Source organism: Notechis scutatus, chromosome 4, assembly GCF_049901735.1.
Source record: "Notechis scutatus isolate UNSWTSFEM ecotype Mainland chromosome 4, rNotScu1.2, whole genome shotgun sequence".
In the NCBI taxonomy this organism is placed as follows: domain Eukaryota; kingdom Metazoa; phylum Chordata; class Lepidosauria; order Squamata; family Elapidae; genus Notechis; species Notechis scutatus.
Window position 1 is genome coordinate 54,973,599 of NC_142012.1, and position 25,033 is coordinate 54,998,631.

Genomic DNA, 25,033 nt, shown 5'->3' on the forward strand with positions numbered 1-25,033 from the left:
TGGCAACTTCAAATCTCAACCAACAAATGCTCTGTCTTACATATTGGCAACAAAAACCAGAACACTAAATACAAATTGGGTGGATACAACCTCGTAGACGACCCTCACTCTGTCAAGGACCTACGAATACTCATTGCAAAAGATCTAAGCCCCAGAGCTCACTGTAACAGCATTGCCCAAAAGCCGTTAACCTAATTTTGCGATGCTTCTTCTTCGGTAACATTGAACTGCAAACCAGGGCATACAAAACCTTTGCTAGACCAATACTCAAATACAGCTCATCTGCCTGGAATCCACACTGTATAATGGACATTAATACAATTGAGTGAGTCCAGAGGTATTTCACGAGAAGAGTACTCCATTCCACTGCTCGCAATAGAATACCTTATGCTACCAGGCTTGAAATTTTGGACCTGGACAACCTAGAACTAGGCCGCCTATGGTCTGATCTAAGCTCAGTACACAAAATTGTCTGCTACAATGTCCTACCTATCAACGACTACTTCAGCTTCAACCACAATAACACTCTGGCAAACAATAGATACAAACTCAAAGTAAACCGCTCCAAACTCTGTTCAGAGTTTTGCAGTGCTAATTCAGCACCAGAAAAATAAACACAGGTGGCTGATGCTTCATTTAACATCTTTATAAACATAATAAGTAGATTTTACAAACCAGTTGTAGATTTCTCCAACATGGAGCCAACTCAGATAGAAACATGTTGCAAGTTGGCAGTTGCGGCAACATGTTGCAGCAGGCAAGCAAGCAAGTAAGTTTCATTTTCAATAGACAGACTCAGAGCTCAACATAGCTGAAGAGCTGCAGAGCTTAATATAGAGCCATGCCTAGGCTACTTCTAGTTTCAGTTTCCAGCCTAGGCTACATCTAGTTTCAGTTTACAAACTGTCCTCATTGGCTGATTTAGTTGCTATGCCTATTCAGTGGCTAACCTTACTACCATGCTCTATTCCAGTTCATGAATATACTCTGATAAACTCAATTGCAGAAAATACGACTTCAGCAACAGAGTGGTCAATGCCTGGAACGCACTACCTGACTCTGTTGTTACATCCTCAAATCCCCAAAACTTTAACCTTAAACTGTCTACCATGGACCTCACCCCATTCCTAAGAGGTCTGTAAGGGGGCGTGTATAAGTGCACCAGCGTGCCAACCGTCCCTGTCCTACTGTTCCCATTTATTCGTACTCATTTATTATGTATATACTTATACACGTTTATACTTATAAGTTTATACATTCTGTTCATCTTATAGTTGTTTTCTCATACATACTTGACCAACTAAACAAAACAAAATAAATAAATAAATCCCCAGGCCCAGAATACAAAGAAGACTTTTCCCCCCCCCTCTTACTCTTTGTTACATTCCTCCTTCTCTTCCTCCACCTTCTCAAGCAATGGGACAACGGAGCGGCTTTCCTGCAAATCTTCTGACCTTCCAGAACTTTCCTCCAGGCATTGGCCAATTGCATCGTTTCGATCAAAATCCCCATTTATAACCTCTAATTTCCTTAGCAGGTTGCAAGTCTCACGTCCGGCCTCATCCAAGGTTCCTTTGATTCCTGCCTCGGTTTCTTGAGCGGGCATCATCAGAAAATGTTCTGTAACCATCTCTTTGGGATTTGGGGACACTGTGATCTTTTTCCCACCGTCTCCCAAAATGAGGTTTTCATGGATTTTCTCAGCGGAGGAATCCTCTGAGTAAGAATCCTTTTCACGGCCATTCTTTGGCACCGGACACAGTTCTTCTGATTTATTGGGATTTTCACTGTTTACGAGCACTGGTCCTTCCTCTTCCTTTTCCAATTCTTGTTCCTGGAAGGGAACCAACTTCTCCAGCTCTGCCGCCTGCTTTTCCTCTGACCTGCTCCCATTTTCTTCTCCACGTGGAGAGGGAGATGGAGAAGGGAGCTGACTCGTAGATACATGTAACAGCGTATCTCTTTCCTCCTTGGTGCCATCCCTAGGAGAATTCACGGACCCATCTGGGCTGTGTTGGTCACCATCAGGTTTTCCAAGCAGCTCATTTTCGGACTTTCCAAGGTCTTCAACCAGACGCAGCAGATGGGTGCTTAATCCCTGAAGCCACCTTACCAGGAGCTCCCATTCTGCAAGAGCAAACACAAGGATCTTTTAGGAGCAATTCCTTTTTTGGGGGAATATGTACCCTGTTTCTCCAACAATATGGCCTCCCCCAATAGGAAGTCCCAGCATGTTTTATAGGCATGAAATGAAATTAAGCCCCTCCCCCCAAATTAAGGCCTATATTAAAACATGCGAAATGGGGGGGAATGGCGGGGGGGGCTTGCCGTTAGGAAGTACTTTTGTTGCACACCCGGATATGGTGCTGCCTGCGTTGACCCCAATATGAAGTGCCCCACCAATGCCGAGGTCAACATCCAAGCCATCGCTGCCCGCCCGCCCGAAGATGCAAGGGGGGGGGGGGAATTAAGTCACCCCTGAAAAGACGGCCTAGCCATTTTTGGGGGGCTCAAAAAAAAAAAAAGACCCAGCCTTATTATATGAGAAGCACGGTATGTATGTATGTATGTATGTAGGTATGTATGTATGTATGTATGTTTGTTTGTTTGTATGTATGTATGTATGTATGTATGTATGTATGTAGTTAGTAACCACCTCTCTCCTAGAAAAATGAAATGTCCTGGGAAACATTAAAAAGGCAGAATATTTCCTCTAAAAAGAGTAGAAACTCAAGAGCAGAAACTCACCTCAGAAGTAGAAGCTCACCCCTACCTTTGTTAATGGGTGGGCCATTAAGGCCTGGGCCAGAATACTTTACATAACAAAGATCTCCAGGTAAAGCTATAGCAATTGCCAAAAGCCCTTTTCAGTGCATCATCATCATCCAGCAAGGCTCAATCAAGCCTGGGACTCAGGACAGCCTTAAGAGTTGCCCCTGCATGGCCTCATGGGAGTCTGACAACCAATCAGAATACAAGCTCCAGTTCAAATCCCAACAAAGGTGATAAAACTCAGGCACTCTCAGCATCTCAGCCCTTCTGGACTTTCTCTTCTTTCACCTTGAAGCATGTGACCTTCAAGCCACGTGGTCCTGCTGTCCACCATTAATCCTTCCAAACAGCCTCCATGTTTCCAGCGTCTTTTTTCCCACTTGGAACTGAACCCAGAAGGATATTCCAACATGTATTACAAACTATTCTAAAAATATGAGTTCCAGATATACTTGTAAAAGAAGAAACAGATATCCTGCAATCTCTGGAACTGAGGTTGTTGCCCGTGATATAGCTAAAGGAGGACGCCTTCTAAAAGAAGCCTGATTTTCCAACAGCAATTCTATCAATAGGCATATCAAACTACCACCGACCTACCAAGCACTGACACACCAGGAAAGACCCTGTAGGAGGAGCAGAGACCACTTCCCATTGGGGAGCAGAGACCGATGTCATCCCCGCCCCCAACACTGCTGGGCATGTCGACTCATCCTATGAAGGCACAGCCAGGCCTGTCCACATAAAGAGGAACCTGGCAGAGCTGCCTCAAGTTATAACAGACAAGAATAATGAAGAATGAGCCAGGCCAACCACAAGGTCACGAGCAAAGCAACAAATTGCAATAGCTGGCAGTTTAACATCACCTCCTAGAGATAAGCGTTCCAGGCTGGGTCGGACAAGGGAGGAAAAAAACAACAAGAGATAAGCCTCCTTTGACCAACATGACCAAAAACAACAGAGCTAATTACAGATGGAAGGTGGTGGGAAGGGCCTATCTCACGTGCAAGGGCTAAATTGATTAATGATATATAAAGGCAGATATCTCTGTAACGGTAGCTTAATACTTTGACGATGTCAGCAGAGGCTGACGAAAGCTTAGTAAGTACATTAAATGTAATTTTAAGTTCTGGAGATTGCAGGATGTATGTTTCTTCTTTTACACACACACACACACACACACACACACACACACACACACTGTAAAAAATAATCTACTGCAGGAAGAAACAAGTCCTAAAGGCTGGCTTTTCTTTTCTGTAATATTGTGTGTGTGTGTGTGTGTGTGTGTGTGTGTGTGTGTGTGTGTAAAAGAATAAACATACATCCTGTGATCTCCGGAACTTAAAATTACATTTAATGTACTTACTAAGCTTTGTCAGCTCTCTGCTGACATTGTCAAAAGCTGGGACAAGTAACTGTAAGTAATATATGTATATATGTATATATATATATACATACACACATATATATACACATATATATATTACTTACAGTTACTTGTCCCAGCTTCTGCCAACATAGCAGTTCGAAAGCATGTTAAAAAAATGCAAGTAGAAAAATAGACATATATATAGATAGATAGATAGATAGATAGATAGATAGATAGATAGATAGATATAGATATAGATATAGATATAGATATAGATATAGATATAGATATAGATATAGATATAGATATAGATATAGATAGATAGATAGATAGATAGATAGATATAGATATAGATATAGATATAGATATAGATAGATAGATAGATAGATAGATAGATAGATAGATATAGATATAGATATAGATATAGATATAGATAGATAGATAGATAGATAGATAGATAGATAGATAGAGATAGAGATATAGATAGATAGATAGATATAGATATAGATATAGATATAGATATAGATAGATACACACACACACACACACACACACACACACACACATATATATATATTCTACTTGCATTTTTTTAACATGCTTTCGAACTGCTATGTTGGCAGAAGCTGGGACAATAACTGGAGTTCATTCCGTTACGCGGCGCTAGGGGTTCGAACCGCCAAACTGCCGACCTTTCTGATCGACAAGCTCAGTGTTTTAGCCACTGAGTCACCCCGTCCCTTTGATTCATAGGCGTACTCAAAATGCAATATGGACCCATATTCCTGGTTGAAAAAGATCAAGTATTACTTGCCTGGGCAGGATACCTCTTGCTGATGTTGATCATAGGCTATATTCACCAACTGGCAGGTATTCTGAAGAACTTCAGTTGTGGACTCCAATTGTTGACTGAGAGTTCTGACCAGAACCAGAAGGAGAGAAGTTAATTTTGATGGACGTTCCATAATTTTCTCGCCGTCCTGATGGTTTCTTTTCAGGACAGATTTCTTCAATCTCAGATTGTAATGCTGGATTTCCTCCAATATACCACCATCTGGATGGTTGATGATAGTTTCCATGACAAATTATTAAACAAATAGCAAATTCTCTCTCTCTTTTTTCCCCTTCCTCCTTTTTACAATGAGACAAAATTTCACTCTTTCCGTTCTTCCCAACCAGTTTTGGAGAAGAGTCCTCTTGGCAAGGAAATGTTGAACTGCTGTTGATGGCAAAGAGTTACTAGGTGATAAACGGGTGTGGCTTTGTCAGAATGAAGCTCAGTGGAGTAAGATTTGGATTAGGTTACAGGTAAGGATGTGGTTTAAAAGGTGAACTGATGACACTGCTACCTTTGTGTGTGTGTGTGTGTGTGTGTGTGTTATACATTACACACACACATGTATGTATGTATGTGTGTATGTGTGTATGTGTGTGTATGTATATACAGTATATATATGTATATACAGTATATATATGCACACATCTACATATATGTGTATGTGTACACACACACACATACACACACAGGTGAACAGTTCTACCCCATTTGACTTCATTGTCACATCAATGCACTTCCGTATTGGTCTTAACATGCCTAGGAGATTTTACTATTATTGTAATTAAGGGGTATTCCATCCTGCTCCTATTCCTCACTCCACACCCTTCTAGTACTGATCATGTTACCTAGTTGGCTAATGAAACATCTGCAAGAAAACAACCAAGCTCAAAGACCACAAGGACCTCATAGTCTTCCTCCCTCCTCCTCCTTTTTCTCCTCCCCTCCTCCTCCTCTTTCCCCTTCTCCTCCTCCCTCCTCCTTCTTTTTCTCCTCCTCTTCCTCCTTTCTCCTCCTCCTCCCTTCTCCTTTCTCCTCCCCTCCTCCCTCTTCCTTCTCCTCCCCTCCTCCTCTTTCTCCTCCCCTCCTCTCTCTTCTCCTCCTCCTTTTTCTCCTCCTCTTCCCAACATACTACTGCAATTGATTTTAAAGCCTGCTCACGTTTTGTTTTACTGTTTTGTAGAGATGTACTGTAATCTTAGAATGCTTCTGCTGCTTTTAGTCAACCTTTGATCTTTTTCCTCTAGCCGGAGGCTTTTTTTTTTCCAAGGCACTTTGATTACGGCCCTTAACAGTTGATAATACTTATCTCAAGGCCTTAAACCTTTTACCTTGAGTCCAACTTGTTGTAAACAATGGAACAGAGCACTCAGGATTCTCCTAAGAAGCCCTACACATGTAGTTTTTCAGTACGAAGCATAAAACATGTGCCGTGCAAATGCTAATTATTATTATTTTTGGACAAGCTTCCTTTTATTCCTTTTTAAAAAAAGACATATCCAATCAATCTTGATTCTTGTTGAAGAATGAGCCACAGTGGCACAGTGGTTTGAGTGCAGTACTGCAGGTTAATTCTGCCGACTGCCAGCAGTTCAGCAGTTCGATTCTCACCAGGCTCAAAATTGACTCAGCCTTCCATCCTTCCGAGGTGGGTAAAATGAGGACCCAGATTGTTGGGGGAAAGAGGCTGACTCTGTAAACCGCTTAGAGAGGGCGGTAAAAGCACTGTGAAGCGGTATATAAGTCTAAGTGCTATTGCTAGTCCTTACTTCCTTCTTCTCTCCCTCCTTGAATGCAGGATTACAGGCTGACTCTGCCAACTGCCACCAGTTCAATCCTGATCGGCTCAAGGTCGATTCATCCTTCCATCCTTCCAAGGTCAATGAAATGAGGACCCAGATTGTTTGGGGGGGGGGGGCAAGAAGCTGACTCTGTAAACTGCTTAGAGAGGGCTGTAAAAGCAGTATAAAGTGGTATATAAGTCTAAGTGCTTGTTGCTTGCTTATTGTAATGAAGGAAGATTATTTTTATGGCACTGTAGTGGAATTCCACATGAAAACTTGTGGGGAGTCCTTGGAAGCAAATCCGATTCAATTCAGTGGAATGAACACTTTGATTAAAAATCTGACCACAAATACTATTTTTTTGTTTGTTTAATCAAGTCACTCAAATGTGCTTAACCCAAGCAGTTAGCCAGAAAATGCCTGTGTTGGCATAGCATGGTAAGAAGGTTTATTTTATCTTCTGGATGTATCTTCTGTTGCATGAATGGGAGCTCTTAATCCTGATTGTGTTGTGTAAACCCTGAAATGGGGCTTAATTTAGTAGCCTGGTTACACATGTAAAGAGAAGATGGTCAAACCACCAACCCCTCTCTAAAACCCTTGAAGGAGGAGGAAGGTGTGATGGTTATGTTCCCTGCCTTGAGTTATTTACAAGGGGGAAAAAGTGGGAAAAGAAAAAGAAAGAAAGAAAGAAAGAAGGAAAGAAGGAAGGAAAAGGAGGGAGGAAGGAAGGTAGAGAAGAAGGGAGGAAGAAAGGGAAAAAAGAAAGGAAGAAAGGAAGAAAAGGGAAGAAGGGAGGATGGGAAAAGAAAGAAGGAACGAGAAGAAAGGTAAAGGGAAAAGGAAGGGAAAGAGGCAGGAAGGTAGAGACGGAGGGAGGGAGGCAGAAAAGGGAAAGGAAGGGAGGGAGGGAGGGAGAGAGGAATGGGAAGAAAGGAAAAAGAAAAAAGGGAGGGAGGGAGGAAGAAAAGGATGAAGGAAAGGAAAGCAAAGGGAAGGAAGGAAGGAAGGGAAAAGAAGGGGAAGAAAGGAAAAAGAAAAGGAAGGAAGGAAGGAAGAGAGGGTGGAGAGAAAGAAAGAGACAGAGAAAGAAAGAAAGAAAGAAAGAAAGAAAGAAAGAAAGAAAGAAAGAAAGAAAGAAAGAAAGAAAGAGTCTTTCCAGCGCTAAAGAGCCTGCTTCGGATGGATGGCCTGCCTTGCCCGGGCTCTTCCTTCCCCACAGGCCAGGGAGCGCTCTACCCGTTGAACTTCCGACTGGCACAACCCTCGAAAGCGCCAGGAACAGAAGCGGCGGCGATCGCCTCCGATCAACCTTCTCTGCCCACAGCCCACGCGGGGTTCCTGCGCGCCGCGAAGCTCGGCGGCGGCCAGGTGGCCCTTCCGCCTCCGGCTGGCTTTAGGTGGCGTCTGCCTGGTCGCCCAGCCCTTCCTGGGGCGCTTTCCCGAAGCCGGCGGAGGATGGGCCCGGCCAGGAACGAATCAGGAAGGAGCAACCGAAGAGGAGAAAGAGAAAGTAAAGACTTCCTCGGAGTCACTTCCTTTCCCCCAGCGAGGTCGGCACGCTGCAAAAACCTCCAGGTAAGCAGGAAGGCGCGATCGGCTGCGTTCACATGACCCCGCGGGGAGGAACTCGTGTCCAGCTTCTCTCTCCTAGAAGCCTTCAAGGATGCGGGGGGGAGAGAAAGAGACGGAGAGAGAAAGAGAGAGAGAGAGAAGACAGGAGGGAGGGAGACAGACGGACGAGAAAGAAAGAGAGATGGAGGAGAGAGAAAGAGGGACGGAGGTAGACAGAGACAGACGAGAAAGAGAGGGAGAGAGGGGGGAGAGAGAAAGAGAGAGCGAAAGAGACAGAGACGAGAGAGAGAAAGAGAGAGGGGGAGAGAGAGAAAGAGAGAGACGGAGAAAGAGAGAGGGAGAGAAAGAGAGACAAAGACAAACAGAGCGAGAGAGCTGTGGAAACGGGCCGAGCGCCTCAGCTCCAAAAGTTGGAGCCACTTTTACGCGCACCAAGTTGATCCAAAGCGGTCGCTCTCTTGGGGGCTGAACGGGATCTTTGCTTTCTCTCTCGTGGGTTAGGGTACCCTGGTCGCCTGGGCTCCCGTCGGGAGAGGGAGACGGCGGGTCTCCCTCTTTACCGCTGTAATGAGTTCGCCTCCGCTCAGGTCCCGGTCCGCGGCCGCTCGGCGCAAAGTTGGAGATACTATTACGCGCACCGAGTTGGTCCCAAGCGATCGTTTCCGATGCTTGAAATGGTGATCTTTTCTTCCTCTCTCGCGGGTTAGGGTGCCCTTGGTCGCCTGGGGAGCCCGTCGGGAAAGGGAGACGACGGGTCTCTCTCTCTCTCTCTCTCCCTCCCTCCCCCCACCCAACAGGCAAGATTTGTTTTCTCTCCCCATGTACATGTTTACATCCAAACTAAACTGTGTTCTTTCTCCGTGTCATATAATATATGTGGGTACATGCATAATTTTGTATTTACTTACTTACTTACTTACTTACTTACTTACTTACTTACTTACTTACTTACTTACTTATTTATCCGTTTATCTGTTTATCAATTTATCCATCCATCCATCCTCCCTCCCTCCCTCCCTCCCCTCCTTCCTTCCATCCATGCACCCACCTACCTATCCACCCACCCACCCACCTACCCACCCACCCACCCACCCACCAACCTACCTACCTGCCTACCTACAGGTATTTATTTATGTCTGTCTGTATGCATGTATTTATAAGGGATGCGGTGGTTCAGTGGCTAAGACGCTGAGCTTGTCGATCAGAAAGGTCGGCAGTTCGAATCCTTAGTGCCACGTAACGGAGTGAGCTCCCGTTACTTGTCCCGGCTTCTGCCAACCTAGCAGTTCGAAAGCACGTAAAAAAAATGCAAGTAGAAAAATAGGGACCATTTTGGTGGGAAGGTTACAGCGTTCTGTGCGCCTTTGGTGTTTAATCGTGCCGGCCACATGACCATGGAGACGTCTTTGGACAGTGCTGTATCTTCTTCGGCTTTGTAACAGATGAGCACCGCCCCCTAGAGTCGGAAACGACTAGCACAGATGTGCGAGGGGAACCTTTACCTTTGCTTTTATGCATGTGTTTATTTATTTTCTCATGTTCATGTAGTATATGTTAGAGGTGGAGACCCTTGGAGAGCTGTATGCCATGAAATTTCATTTTAATGTATGCCAACTAGTGTGCATTCAAAATGACAATAGAGCTATTCGAAGTCTAAAGTCGTCAAACTCAAAGGGCACCAAACTCTCTGCCGTTCAAGCCTGAACTACAAAATACAGCTAGCCCCCCACTTACAATGGTTCGTTTAGTGACCATTGGAAGTTGCGCTGCCACTGAAAAAGTGACTTATGACAACTTATCACAACACATAGTCAACTTCTATGCTAGATCTGTGCTTCACATATATAGATTAGATAGAGATATAGAGATAGAGATGATGGAGATAGAGATGATGGTGTTAGAGATAGAGATGTACATATAGATGTACATGTACATAAAACAACACATTGTCAACCTATGCTAGATCTGTGCTTCACATATAGATATAGATCAGATAGGGATCTAGAGATATAGACAGAGATGATGGAGATAGAGAGAGATGTAGATATACATATAGATGTACATGTACATAAAACAACACATTGTCAACTTTTATGCTAGATCTGTGCTTCACATATAAATAGGAATGTGGATATGGATATAGATATACATATGCAATCCTAAGTTGCATTAACAGAGGGATACAATCAAGATCAAGTGACCTCACTAATATTACTCTATAAAGCCTTAGTAAGACCACACCTAGAATACTACATCCAGTTTTGGTCACCACACTATAAAAAAGACATTGGGACTCTAGAAAGAGTGCAGAGAAGAGCAACCAAGATGATGAGGGGACTGGAGGCTAAAACTTATGAAGAATGGTTGCAGGAACTGGGTTTCACTAGTCTAGTGAAGAACCAGGGGAGACAGGATAGCAGTCTTCCAATATTTGAGGGGCTGCCATAGAGTGGAAGGGGTCAAGCTATTTTCCAAGGTACCTGAAAGCCAGACAAGGAATAATGGATGGAAACTGATCAAGGAGAGATTCAACCTAGAAATAAGGAGAAACGTTCTGACAGTAAGAACAATCAACCAATGGAACAGAAGTTGCCCTCGGAAGTTGTAGGAGCTTCATCACTGGAGGCTTTCAAGAAGAGACTGGACTGCCATGTGTCAGAAATGGTGTAGGGTCTCCTGCTATGGCGGGGGGGCTGGACTAGATGACTTACAAGGTTGCTTCCCTTGCAGCATCCCCGTAGTCACATTATCAAAATTCAGATGCTTGGCAACTAACTCGTATTTACGACGGTTGCAGTGTCCCAGGATCAGATAAGCAAAGTCAACAGGGAAGCCAGATACACTTAAGAACCGTGTCACTAACCAAAACAACTGTAGTGATTCACTTAACAAGGGTGGGAAGGAAAACTGTGAAACATAGGAAGGCTCGCTTAGCAGCGGGAATGGGCTCAATGGTGTTCGCAAGTTGAGGATAACCGGTATTCCCTATCAGTTCTTGTCTTTATTTGATGCAGCAACTTACTTGGTATTAACTATGGTCTGATTAGGAAGGTAGCGGGAGAACTGAGCCAAATTTGCACTGTGGTATAGTAAAAGTAGCGGAGCAAAATGAGTTGAAGTTTTAGACATATTACATGCATCGTTGGCATCCTGACAAGCTTTTTAAAATTGAAAATTCATACAACCGTGTACTAATGTTTTCCAAGTTTTCCAAAAAGTGTGCATAATTTTTTTGTAAGGTGTAACAAATCAGCATCTTTGGCTGCATCGTAAAAAATATGCTCTGTTTACTGTTCCCTTCTCCTGGCAGCTCTGTGTATGCGCACACTGAGAACAGGCTCCAGCTGTTCTTCTGCCCCAATTTCCTGTAATGGTTAATGGTGTTGACCTAGAAACTAGGAGAGTGTGAGTTGTAATTCCACCTTAGACATAAAAACCAGCTGGGTGACTTTGGGCCAATTACCAGGAGACAGTGAGTTCTAGTCCTGCCTTGGGAATAAAAACCAGCTGAGTGACTATGGGCCAATCTCTAGGAGACAGTGAGTTCTAATCCCATGTCAGACATGAAAGTCAGCTGGGTGACTTTGAGCCAATTACCAGGAGACTGTGAATTCTACTCTCTTTTTTCAGGGCCATTGTAACTGTTCTTCCCAAGATCATAAAGCAGATTTCTCGTCCCGATAAAACCCCTTTTATTTAGGTTAAGTGGAATCCCTCTCCAGCAAAGTCCCAGCAAACAGCCTTTCACGAGAGTTTACAACTACAGACCTTTATCAGGCTTGGAGAGTTGCCAGGCCGACATCTTCCAAATGCCACACTGGAGCAGCAATTACTTGGCAAGAAGTCAGGAACAGATCTTCACCCTAATGAATTGAACTAATTGTCTCCTACAGACACCACTCCTCTTTTGCTCCTCTTCATTCCCTAAGGGAGGGGCCACTCATTGTCCATCTGAGCTTTAACTCCCGAGTCAACGCTTGTTTCTTAACTGTTCCCTTCTCCTGGCAGCTCTGTGCATGTGCACACTGGGAACAGGCTCCAGTTGTTCTTCTTCTCCACTGATCTCTGATTCAGAAGGCAGCTGATAACTGTCAGATGGCCCTGGCCCCATCTCTACCTCTGATGCAGAGCACTTGTCAGAGCCTTCCCCAGACTCCAGGACTGGCCCATGTTTCTCCCCAACCTCCTCACTGTCCAAGACTGCCACCAGCTCTGCTGGCAGGCCACAACAGTAACTTTGAATGGTCACTACATGGACGGTTGTAAGTCGAGAACTCCCTTTAATTCCAGCCATTGGCTATAGTGGTTTCAGCAGCTATCCAGTAAATTTTAACAACCTTTGCTCTAAAACAGTGGTTCCAGCCTCTAGTCCAAAATAACCCTTTGAATTTCCAAAGTGGTGCAAAACCAGACACTTCTTAAAACAAACAAGCAAAGTCTCAACAAGATTTCCTGGTCAATGTGGGAAGTAGAGGTGTTTTGACCTAGATAGAAAGTATTTCCTGCGAAATCTTTAGACTTTCCTGTCTGGCTGTGTTTGATGGTTTGTTTTTGTTTCAATGGCCATTTTTAGTACAGCTTTTATCCAGCCTTCTGATTTCTGGACGAGGTAGCAAGGGAAACACAATAGTCGTAATCTTTATTTTTATTATATATGTATATTTTCTTTCTTTCTTTTTCTTTCTGTCTTTTCTTTTTTCTTTCTCTTTTCCTTTCCTTTTTTCCTTTTTTTCCCTTCCTTTGTTCTCTTTCTCCCTCCCCTTCCTCTCCTCCCCCTTCCCCTTCTTTCTTTCTTTCTTTCTTTCTTTCTTTCTTTCTTTCTTTCTTTCTTTCTTTCTTTCTTTCTTTCTTTCTTTCTTCTTCCTTCCTTCCTTCCTTCCTTCTTCTTCTTCCTTCCTTCCTTCCCCTTCTTTCTTTTCTTCCTTCCTTCCTTCCTCCCTTCCTTTTTCCTTCCTTCCTTCCCTCTCCTCCCTTCTTTCTTTCCTTTCTTTCTTTCTTTCTTTCTTTCTTTCTTTCTTTCTTTCTTTCTTTCTTTCTTTCTTTCTTTTCTCTTTTCCTTTCCTTTTCTTTCTTTTTCCTTTTTCCTTCCTTCTTTCTCTTTCTCCCTCCCTCCTTCCTTCCCCATCTTTCTTTCTTTTTCTTTCCTTCCTTCCTTTCCTCCCTTTCCTTTCCTTCTTTCTTTCTTCCCTCCCTTTCCTTTCTTTCTTTCTTTCTTTCTTTCTTTCTTTCTTTCTTTCTTTCTTTCTTTTCTTTTCTTTCTTTTTTCTTCTTTCTTTCTTTCTTTCCTTTCTTTCTTTTAGTTCCCTCCCTCCCTGACAGCCATCATGTTGAGCTAGTTAGTCAATCCTCCAGATCCTCTGTGCTCTCTGAGTTGTTTTGTTTGTTTTGTTTTTAGGACAGACTGGGAGGAGTGGAGGAGGGAGGAGGAAGGAGGAGGAGGAGGAGGAGGAGAGGAAGAAGAGGAGGGGTGGAGGGGAGGAGCAGAAGGGGAGGAGGAGGAGGGGAGGAAGGAGGGGAAGAGAGGAGGAAGAGGGAAGAGGAGGGGAGGAGGAGAAGCGGGGAGGAGGAGCAGCAGGAAGAGGGGATTCTTAGTGGTCTCTTGAAATTCGATGGGGGCCGGGTTGCGACATTTTATTACCCAAGTAGGGAACTTCATCAGTGCTAGGAGGGAGAAAGGTTTATTTATATAATAGTGGTTTTTCCTCTGAGTACTCTGTCAATACTCAGATCTACACTGACAAGAGGAAGTCATTAATATATAAAATGAGGACAAACTCCTATTTACTTTGGTATTTTATCTTATCACCTAATAAAAATGTTAAACTAAAAAAAGAAGAAGTGATGACGCCACTGCCCAAAGTGTGACTTATAACCATTTCTCCCACTTATGACCCTGGCGGCATTCCAGCTCATGGTCACGTGATCCAAATTCAGAGGCTTTAGTGACTGACTTGTATTTATGATGGCGGGAGTGTCCTCCTTTTGCGACCTTCCGACAAGTAAAGTCAAAGGGGGAAAGGGGGATGAACAACCTTGCTCTTCACTTCACAAATGCAGCGATTTGGCATGGTGATGAGTAAAGTCGTAAAATGGGGTGAAACTCACTTAACAACTATCGTGCTTAGCAAGAGGAATTTGGGACTTATTTGGGACTGTGGTCGGATTTGGGACTGTGGTCGGATATGGATATTTTCCTTCCTTCCTTCCTTCCTTCCTTCCTTCCTTCCTTCCTTCCTTCCTTCCTTCCTTCCTTCCTTCCTTCCTTCTCTTTCTCCTTCTCCTCCTCCTCCTCCTCCTCCTCCCCCCTCCCCCCTCCCCCCCCCCTCCTTCTTTTTAAGGCCAAACAACATTGACCATGAATTTTCTCCCACATGCATGCAATTTCCCTTAATGTATTTGGCTACAGCCTGGTCTTCTTATCTCAGCTCCTTCTATAGCTGATGACAATCATTTTGTGCTCAAAGAAAACTGGGTATTGCCCTGTGTTTGTATGTGAGCGTACACACCTTTAAATCAGTCTGAACTCTTGGCCACTGCCTGGACACGCCCATGCACTTTTCTTTAAGCAGTGTTTTTCTGAAGTGGTTTCCTGCTGTTGTTAATCTGGGGGCGGGGTGAGAGAGAGAATGAGAGAGAGAATGAGAGAGGAAGGGAGGGAGGGAGGGAGGGAGGGAGAGAGAGAGAGAGAGAGAGAGAGAGAGAGAGAGAGGAGAGAGACTGTGTGTGTGTGAAGGGAATGAAAGAGAAAGAATGAAAGAAAGTCAGGGAGAAAGAGAGAGAAAGAGAGGGAGAAAGGGAGAGGGAAACTGTTTGTGTGGAAAGAGAGAGACTGTGTAGAGAGAGAGGGAGAACGATATGGAGAAAGAGAGAGATTGTGTGTGTGTGTGTGTGTAGAGAGTGAAAGAGAAAGAGGGAGAGAAAGAGAGAGGGAGAAAGAGAAAGGGAGAAAGAGATTGCATGTGTGTAGAGAGAGAGGGAAAGAGAAAGACTGTCTAGAAAGAGAGACTGCGTGCGTAGAGGAAAAGAGAACAAGAATGAGAGAAAGAGAGAGAAGGACTGTGTTTGTGCTAGAGAGCGAGAGGAAGAGAGAGGGAGAAAGAGAGAGAAAGAGAGACAGAGAAAGAGGGAGACAGGAAGAGAGAAACTCTCTTTCTCTCTCTAATACAAGCACATTCCTCTCTCTCTTCCTCTTTTCTTCTTCTTCTAGAAAATCCATCCCTACTTCCACACCATCCCAAATTGTATAGCTAAAGGTGTGTAGAGATTTTCAGTCCTCCAGGTCGTGATTGTCCCAAAGGTTCTTTTTTTTAGGAGGCAACTGGACTTCCTTGGTTTTTTTCCTTTGGAAGACTTGAAATCTTCTGAAGATTTCCAGAGGAAAAATTGCAGACTACAGGAACCAGGAGCCTTACTCAGGTGATCCTGAGGACACAGATAAACCTCCAAGTGGCCTCAACACCCCTCTAAAAAGATGCAAATGACCATCTGTATATAATATAATATAATATAATAATATAATATAATATAATATAATATAATAATATAATAATATAATATAATATAATATAATATAATATAATATAATAATATAATATAATATATAATATAATATAATATAATATAATATAATATAATATAATATAATATAATATAATATAATATAATATAATATAATATAATATAATATAATAATATAATATAATAATATAATAATATAATAATATAATATAATATAATAATATAATTATAATATAATAATATAATATAATATAATATAATATAATATAATATAATATAATATAATATAATATAATATAATAATATAATATAATATAATATAATATAATATAATATAATATAATATAATATAATAATAATAATGCAATGCAATGCAATGCAATGCAATACAATACAATACAATACAATATAATATAATTCCTTCCACTCCCTGTGAGAGTTGAAGAAGCTTCTTGGATGAGAAGCAAAATGTTTTCAAAAGAGAAAAATAAGGAAGTCCAATTGCCTCCTGAAAAAGCATAGCCATGACCGGAATGACTGAGAATCTCTACAGACCCTTAACACCAAGCCACAACTTTCTGTTTTCCCAGATTAATATCAACTAGCTGTTTCTATAAAAACAACAACAACAACAACATATCAATCTAATTGGTAAAACCCAAAATCGAAACCTCATTTTTCAAGGGGCGTTGTTGTAACTTGGAACGGTCACTGAAGGGACCTGTTGTAAGCCGAGGACTACCCCTGTTTCATTTCCTACGAAGCCAGTAGGAACTGTGAGAAGGATTTTGGAGTCCTAATGGACAATCATTTAAACATGAGCCAGCCGTGTGTGGCAGCAGCCAAAAAAGCTAACACAATCCTTGGTTGTAGAAACAGGCACAGAAACAAAATCACATGACGTGTTAGAACCAATTTATAAAACCTTAGTAAGGCCAGGCCTGAGATACCACATCTAGTTTTGGTCACCACATTACCAAAAAATGATGTTGAAACTTTGGAAAAAGTGCAAAGAAGAACAACCCAGATGATGAAAGGCTGGGAGAGTAAACCACGTGAAGAACTCTTGCAGGATTTGAGTATGGCTAGTCTAGAGAAAAGAAAGGATAGCAGTCTTCCAGTATTTGAGGGGCTGCCACAAAGAGGAGGGGATCAATTTATTTTCCAAAGCACCAGGGGGCAGGACAAGAAACAATGGATGGAAACTAATCCAGGAGAGAAGCAACCTGGAATTAAGGAGAAACTTCTTAACAGTGAGGATAAACAACCAGTGGAACAGAAATTGCCTTCAGAAGTTGTACATGCTTCATCACTTGAGGTTTTTAAGAAGAGACTGGACAGCCCCTTGTCTGAAATGATATAGGGTCTCCTGCTTGAACAGGGGGTTGGACTAGAAGACCTCCAAGATCCCTTCCCGCTCTATTCTGAATTGAAAGCAGACCCTGGATTCCCAGTCCATTAGGCATTTATAAACCATTTTATAAAATGATTGTTTTTCCTCCTCAAGGATGGAAATCCAATTGAGGCGACTCGCTATAAATCCTCCAACATGTATTTCCTGGGATATTGCCGTACAAGTCAAAACGCTTTTGTTTCTGATGGCCTTTAGGGAACTGAGAAAGAAGCCAGCTTTTGGAATAAGCAGCAACTTGAACGTGTGAATGAAACTTTTTGACAGAGCCTCTCTTTTGAAAGTTTGCCTTGACGGTTTGTGAGCGAATGCTTCAGGCAAGGAAATAATGCAAGGTGCTTTTGAAGTTTGGCAAGACACCCAGCCAAAGGGGTTGCAAAGTCCGCTTTGCCTGCTACTTACGGAGAAGGTGGAAGTAAAATAATACTAATAATTCTGGTTCACTTCCATTGTTAAAAGCAGAGAAGCTGGTTTTTCCTTTCTACAATCAGAGCCTTCGAACTGTGCTTTGGTTGCTAAATGAAAAACTCAAGCCAAAACTGGTGTGTGCTTTACCTGACAAAGAAAACAGTTGCATAAAACATGAAGGGAGGTGGTTGTTGTGGTTAAAGGTACCTGCCCAGGTTGACCTGGCACAATGTGGAATCCTATTTCTTATTACCTTATGGGCTTCTCTGATGTCACCTCCTCTTCTGCTGCTTCCTGACTCTCAAGATTAGAAAGAACCTCCATGCAACGAATATTTGAGGCACTCAGATGTCCACAGAAAGTATTGATTGCTTTCAAGATTAAGAAGGACCCTTTCCACAACAATTCAATGGTTGATTTTTTTTTCTTATTTTAAATACAAGTAATACAAACATAGTACATATACATCTAAATACAAAAAAAGGAGAAAAAAATACAAATAGAAAGACATTACAGAGGGCGGTGAGCACAGCACAAAACATTGTGGGCTGTTCCCAGACACCACTAGATGACCTCGTTAGGGCTCGCTGCCTTAGAAGAGTGAGGAAAATCCTCAGGTACAACTCACATCCCAGTCAGCACTTCTTCACTCTCCTACCATCAAGTAGGAGACTGAGAAGCATAGCCAGACGCACCAACAGGCTGAAGAACAGTTTTTACTTATGGGCTGCCAGACTTCTGAATGGAAAATAACTTCATGTCAACATAGTTTGATAGACTTGTGGGGATGGTGCGTTGTGCAATAAGGTCACATGGTGTAATAAGATTGAGACTGGGTTAGGGACTTCTGTCCTCACTGTGAGTTGTGTGTGTGTGGGGGGGGGGGTGCACAAAGGGAGGCTCAGCCAATCTCATTGTACACATGTTGTACTCTGACAATAAAGGTAATAATAATATTACAGTGCAACCCCACCCCTGGAGAACATTTTCCTCTCCTTATATTGTTCTTCTGTAACAATTTAAAGATATACAGTATATTCCAATTGTGCCCTAATCCAGTGGTGGTATTCATTTTTTTTTTTACTACTAGTTCTGTGGGCGTGACTTGGTGGGTATGGTGTGGCTTAGTGGCCATGGCTTGGTGAGTATGGCAGGGGAAGGATACTGCACAATCCCCATTCCCTCCCCACCCCACTAACCTGCTTTCCAGTTCTGTTCTCCTGTGCAGGGCAACAAAAGAAGACCCAGCCAATCAGCTGGGACTCGGGAGGCAGAGAAGAGATGGAGATGGGGTCAGTCAGAGGTGGGATTTGCCAGTTCTCCAAACTACTCAACATTCCTGCTACCAGTTCTCCAGAACTGGTCAGAACCTGCTGAATACCACCTCTTCCTGTGTTGCCATTTCAACGTGTTCCTTAAATTTAAAACACGTCTTGAGCTAAGGTTCTCTGGATGTGAATAAGCTGATGAATAACACCACACAGAGCCATATGGTTGCCTCTTCTTATTTAGAGATAAATATCTAAACCTCAAAGTTTTGAGCGGTCACCTTTTGGTCTTAAGGTGAAAATATTAAGGTGAATATTATAAAAATTCAACTCAGGGAAAAACCACAAGGAAGGAATTAATGCCATGATAAACAACAATGGCTTATGAACTTGATTCAGGGGAGTGAGTTTAGGGATCTCTTCCATAAACCTTTAGACACTTCTATCTGTCTCTTTTTCCCTCCCAGTCATTATTAGTCATGTATGGGACAGGCTAAGAAAAGGAACAAAAGCTGGTGACTCCCAACCTATAAAAGATTATCCAGTTGCTTGGAAACTGGGTGAATGCTTAATTGCAAATGCATGTTTGTCATTACATTATTTTAATGTCTTCAGATCTCCTCCTTTATATGTTCTTTGGATGGAAGAACCAGAAAGTTCAGAAAACTAGAGTAAAGTAGAGAATAAGAGGAGACGAGATGAGACGAGAGGAGAAAAGACAGGAGAAGAGACTAATGGAATGAAGAATAGAATTAGAATTAGAACAGAACAGAATAAAATAGAAGAAATGAAGAATAGAATAGAACAGAACAGAACAGAACAACAGAATCGAATAGAAGAGAAGGAAAGGACCATAGAGGTCTTCTAGTCCAGCCCCATGCTCAAGCAGGAGACCCTACACCATTTCAAATAAATGGTTGTCACGTCTCTTTTTGAAAGCCTCCAGTGATGGAGCATCCACAACTTCTGAAGGCAAACTGTTCCATTGGTTAATTGCTCCCACCATTAGGAAATTGCTCCTTAGTTCTAGGTTGCTTCTCTCCTTGGTTAGTTTCCATCCATTGGTTCTTGTCTTGGCCTTCTGGTGCTTTGAAAAATAGTTTGACCTCCTGGTCTTTGTAGGAACTTCTTCCAGCAAGAGGCGAAAGACCAGATATTTGTTTACTCAACAGTATTTTCCTTGACAATAAACCTCACCAAAGGACTTGGCTTCTTTATGAGTATGAGTGCAAATTTTGATTCTGGAATAGCGCAACCAATGTTAATATATTGTCTTCTTTCCCTTCTTATTGTAGGATTGGAAACTGTGTGGGATTTATTTGCACCCCTGCTGTTGGTGGATGACATCTTACTCTGTGTAGGAGAAGGATTTTGTCTGGCTTCTTAATATGACCCCATGGAATCATGCCTCTTTGGGATTCTGATGGCAAAATAACCCACCCATGAAATTGCCATTATGTCATTCAGGGAGGCTGATCCAGATATCGGAGCCTTTTTAATTGGCATCAACCTGGGACAGTACCTTTTAAACTTCAGGGACTTTGGCTACCACACTTTGCAAGAGTGCGTGGGAATAAATGAAAGCGTTCTTCAACACATTGGAATATCACCTACGGGCCACCGTAGACGAATCCTCAAACACTTGGAGGCCATGTTTACCAAAATGCCAGAAACTTCTACATCCAGTCAAAGCTGCTCTCCCAAGCATCTCCTCGATCCCAAACAGAAGGAAGCAGGTGGCGGGCCATCTGATGGACACACCAATGAAGCTTGCGTCAGCAACCTTGAAAGAAATCCCCACAATACAACTCACATCTTGTTGGGAAACAGAGCTAGTCCAATTTTGGATGTGGACTCTTTGGACATGTTTGGTCCAAATCTCTTGTCAGATCCCACCACGGTGCCACCAAACTCACTGAAAAACAGGATGTCAGAGAAGAAACCTTTCATGGATGATGATTACCTGAAGAAAGGAGACCCAGAAAGCTTGGAGGTTCAACTTAATGCCGCTCCCAAAGATGGATTTCTGTCTTCTGCTTTCTCTCCTGCTGAAAAGAAAACCAGTGAGATGGAACATCCGCTGTTATCAGGATTGGGAAGTTTGCTCGATGATCCGCAGGAGACGCCGTTCTTTGAGTTCAAAGGTGAAATGGTGGAAAATGATCTGTATTGCACCCAAAGTCCATCAAGAGTAGGTGCCAGGCCAACACGATCTTTCATGCTGCGGCACCGACCTGTTCCAGAAATTCCAGGTGTTTCCTCGGAGGCAACTTCAAACAGGTAAACTTTCCACGTTGCTTAAATGTTAAGTTGTGTGTGGCATTTTGTAAATGTTGCCTACATTTCACCTGTAGTGTCTCCGAAAGACACACAAGCTGATCAGGCAAGGTGGGCTTTGTTTTGCCAGGTTGCTTCCCATCTCTTCTAGCAGGGTCACCTTGTAGAAAAGTCATCTTGTAGAAGAGATGGGCAGGACGAGCATTTAAAAAATATTTTTTGGGACTTAGTGAGGGCTGAAGTCAAACATAAGGTAAAGGTTCCCCTCGCACATACGTGCTAGTCATTTCCACCATCTAGGGGGCAGTGCTCATCTTCGCTACAAAGCCGAAGAGCCAGCGCTGTCCAAAGACGTCTCCGTGGTCATGTGGCCAGCATGATTAAACACCGAAGGCACACAGAACGCTATTACCTTCCCACCAAAGTGGTCCCTATTTTTCTGCTTGCATTTTTTGCATGTTTTTGAACTGCTAGGTTGGCAGAAGCTGGGAGAAGCAACGGGAGCTCACTCTGTGACACGGCGCTAGGGATTCAAACCACCAAACTGCTGACCTTTCTGATCGACAAGCTCAGCGTCTTAGCCACTGAGCCACCGCGTCCCTTAAACATGGGGTTGGGCTAAAAGAAAAGGTGGGTGGCCTATAAACAGAAAAGTGGAAAGATTTTTTAATGAATAAATAACACTCAAGGTTCAGCTAGATTAGTGTTGGCGCACCTTTTTGGCACCGAGTGCTGAATCAAGAGTGTGTGCGCGCACGTGGGGGAGTGCCGGAAACCAGAAGAGCAGCTCCCCGGCATGCACATGCACTCTGGCCACCTGGTCTTTTGGTTTCTGGCGCACATGTGCATGTGCAAAGACCAGCTGGCCACGCGTATATGCACGCTGGAAACTGGAAGAGCAACGGGCGATGGCTGGCATGCCTGGAGAGATGGCTCTGGGTGCCACTTCCGGCACACATGCCATAGGTTTGCCATCACGGAGATAGATGTTTCTAAAGTGGTCATCTTCAGACCAGGATTTCATAGTCGGCCTGAAGATGTTGAAATCTTCTCAGGGATTGTGATGACCCAGTGTGGGATACAAAAGCAACAAAGTCACAAAAACAGGTGAAGTCTCTTTAATTCCTTCAACTTGGCTTTAAAGGTTCCAATTATCATTGACAGGGGAAAAAACTCCCCCACAAACAGTTGCGAAAAGGAAGAAATGCCATTCAAACTCAAAATACATATAAATTATAAATAGAAAAAACAACACAAACCACACTGAAGCAATTAAGGAGACAAGGCAGGATAAGGGCTTGAAGACGTCCACAGATATCGAAATACACACACTGGCAAGGACGCCAAAACTCAGATAAGAACTGAAAGAGTAGAATTATTTCATGCTTTGCTTCAAGCACTGGCCCATGCGCAGTTTGTCCTTTTAAACAGTCTTCACAGCTGCAGCCCATGAAGGGAACCAGGGCTCTTTCCTCCCCCGTAAACCATGCAACTCACGTTGCTCCCTTATCCATTCCTCCCTGTGTGCCCTAGGATGAAGAGGGGGTGGGCCTGGGTCTTCCTCTGAATGCCCTGCTGGCCTGTGCCCTTCCCCAGTTTCCTCCATAACCTCTGGAGCCACACTCCCACTCCCTGCTGGCTGTTCCTCCTCTCCCTCGGGGTCAGAGTCTAACAGGAACATGGCAGGGATGTTACCAAGTTAATTATAGCCCCCCAGGACACAAACGTTATTATGAAAAGTTTCTGTTTCATATGCTAAATGATATTATTAAGCGTACAGGTAGCCTTTGGCTTATAAGCCCAACATTTCTGCTGCTAAGCAAGACAGCCGTTAGGTGAGTTTTGCCTTATTTTATGACCGTTCAGGCCACGATGACGAAGTTAAATGAATCTGGCTTCCTCACTGACTTTGCTTGTCAGACGGTCGCTAAAGGGGGGGAAACCACGTGACCTGGGGACACTGCAATGGTCATAAACACGAGTCAGTGGACGAGGTCTGCATTTTGATCATGTGACCATGGAAATGTTGCAAGGGTCATAAGCGTGAAAAACAGCTGTAAGTCACCTTTTTTTCAATGCCGTTGTAGTTTTGAATGGTCACTAAACAAAATGTTCTGAGAGGAATGTTTTCTTGTAAGACCGTCGTTGATTAGATGTAGAGACATACAGCTTTGAATTTATTGTCTTCTGGCTGACAGCTTTTTCAACTCTTCTCGAATTCCATGTAGAAAGTTAGCACCCACCCCTCTCCTTGAAGAATGACATATTTTGAGAAATATTAAAAAGGCAGAAGATTTTAAAAAGGCAGAAGACATTTGCACAAATGTGGAGAACTTCCAATACCCCTAGTGAAGAACTAATGCAACCAAAAATAATGGAAAGTGCTGAAATGAATATGCTTACATTGAAATTGAAAGAGAAAGAAGACTCTGAATATTTTTTTTAAATTTGGCACAAATGGTACAATTGGATAACAAATAGAAATAAGACGTGAAAATTAATTTATAAGAGACCTCAAGAAAACGAATAGTAGATATGTAGAATATATAAGAATATAATTACTGATAAAGATATTAATTAGTGAATGTAAATGTAATGTGTTAAGGTGTACAAGATAAAACTTTGTATAGATGTCAAAAATGCTGTTGAAAATATGATGATTTGAGTTGTAATAATGGAAATACAATAAACAAACACCCCCACACACCCCCACACCCCCACACCCCACACCCACATATATATGGTATTCAGCTTTGTTTGGGTATTTTCTAAGACGTGGGAAAATACCCGAACAAAATTGAATACCATACATATAAATACCTGTGAAAACATAAGAAAACACACACAAAAAGCACACACACACACACACACACACATACACACACACACACACATGCAGAAGATTCTATTTCCCTGCATGAGAAATGGAGAAACATATTTTCTTAGAGGGAGAAAGCATCCCCCAACTTCCTTAATAGCCCACAGCAAATGTCAGCATTTAAGAGATAAAGAGATAGCTAGCTCTATGTCAGCATTCCAACTAACCAACTCCAACCCAATAAACTCCGAAACAAACAATTCCTCAAAGTATCCATTTTATTAAGACAGACATGATATTTTTCCGATTAAAATCGGAATTCTGATTTTTTTGGGAATCGCCCGGGCGGTGCGAGCGGCGGGCGGGCGGGACGAGCGGTGGGCGGGCGTGGGCGGTGCGAGCGGCGGGCGGGCGGTGCGAGCGGGCGGGTGGGCGGGCGAGCGGCGGGCGGGCGTGCGGGCGGGCGGGCGGCGGGCGGGCGGTGCGAGCGGCGGGCGGGTGGGCGGGATGAGCGGTGGTGCGAACGGTGGGCGGGCGGGATGAACAGCGGGCGGGCGGGGCGAGCGGCGGGCGTGGGCGGGATGAGCGGCGGGCGGGCGGGCGAGCGGTGGGCGGGCGGGCGATTTCTTGGCGCGCGGTGGGGGTCTCTTTTGGCCGGCCCCGATTTTTTTTTCAGAGGGGAATATCATGCCTGTTAAGAGTTGTCATATTGGCGCATCTGGGAAAAGCCGAATCTGAGAGTTCTGGGTTTTCCCTTCCCAAAAGAAAAATCCAATCTCCATCCCTTGCACCCACCAGTCCATCACATGGCCCAATCAAATCTTCATCCCAACTGGACACACCCCTCCAGTCGCTCCCCACCAGGTGCAGAGTAACATGTCCGAGAAAGAATGTAGATGAATCTAATCTTCTACCTCACTATGAAATCCCCCCTTCCAAATTCCCAGGCACTGAATGTGGCAGCCTCGAAGCTTCCAAGTAAAAGATGGCTTCCAAGA

At 43.3% G+C, this 25,033-nt stretch overlaps 2 protein-coding genes across 7 annotated transcripts in view; one reads left to right on the plus strand and one right to left on the minus strand.

The window, feature by feature from the left end:
* The window catches only part of DTHD1 (death domain containing 1), a 53,068-nt gene extending 47,723 nt beyond the window's left edge, over positions 1-5,345 (minus strand). For all 4 annotated transcript variants that reach the window (XM_087965841.1, XM_026675357.2, XM_087965839.1 and 1 more), the window contains exons 1-2: positions 4,956-5,345; positions 1,374-2,127 (exon numbers count right to left, since the gene is read on the minus strand). In XM_087965841.1, the coding sequence (XP_087821967.1) occupies positions 1,374-2,127; positions 4,956-5,220 (1,019 nt within the window). In that variant the 5' untranslated portion in view covers positions 5,221-5,345. The remainder of the gene's footprint in view (positions 1-1,373; positions 2,128-4,955) is intronic.
* Positions 5,346-7,987: 2,642 nt separating this feature from the next.
* Positions 7,988-25,033, plus strand: part of ARAP2 (ArfGAP with RhoGAP domain, ankyrin repeat and PH domain 2) — a 135,443-nt gene continuing 118,397 nt past the window's right edge. For 2 of the 3 annotated variants that reach the window (XM_087965846.1, XM_087965847.1), the window contains exons 1-2: positions 8,002-8,338; positions 20,236-21,220. In XM_087965846.1, coding sequence (XP_087821972.1) covers positions 20,397-21,220 — 824 coding nt within the window. In that variant the 5' untranslated portion in view covers positions 8,002-8,338; positions 20,236-20,396. Of the gene's footprint in view, positions 8,339-20,235; positions 21,221-25,033 lie in introns of all 3 variants that reach the window. The other variant, XM_087965848.1, reaches the window with a different exon arrangement.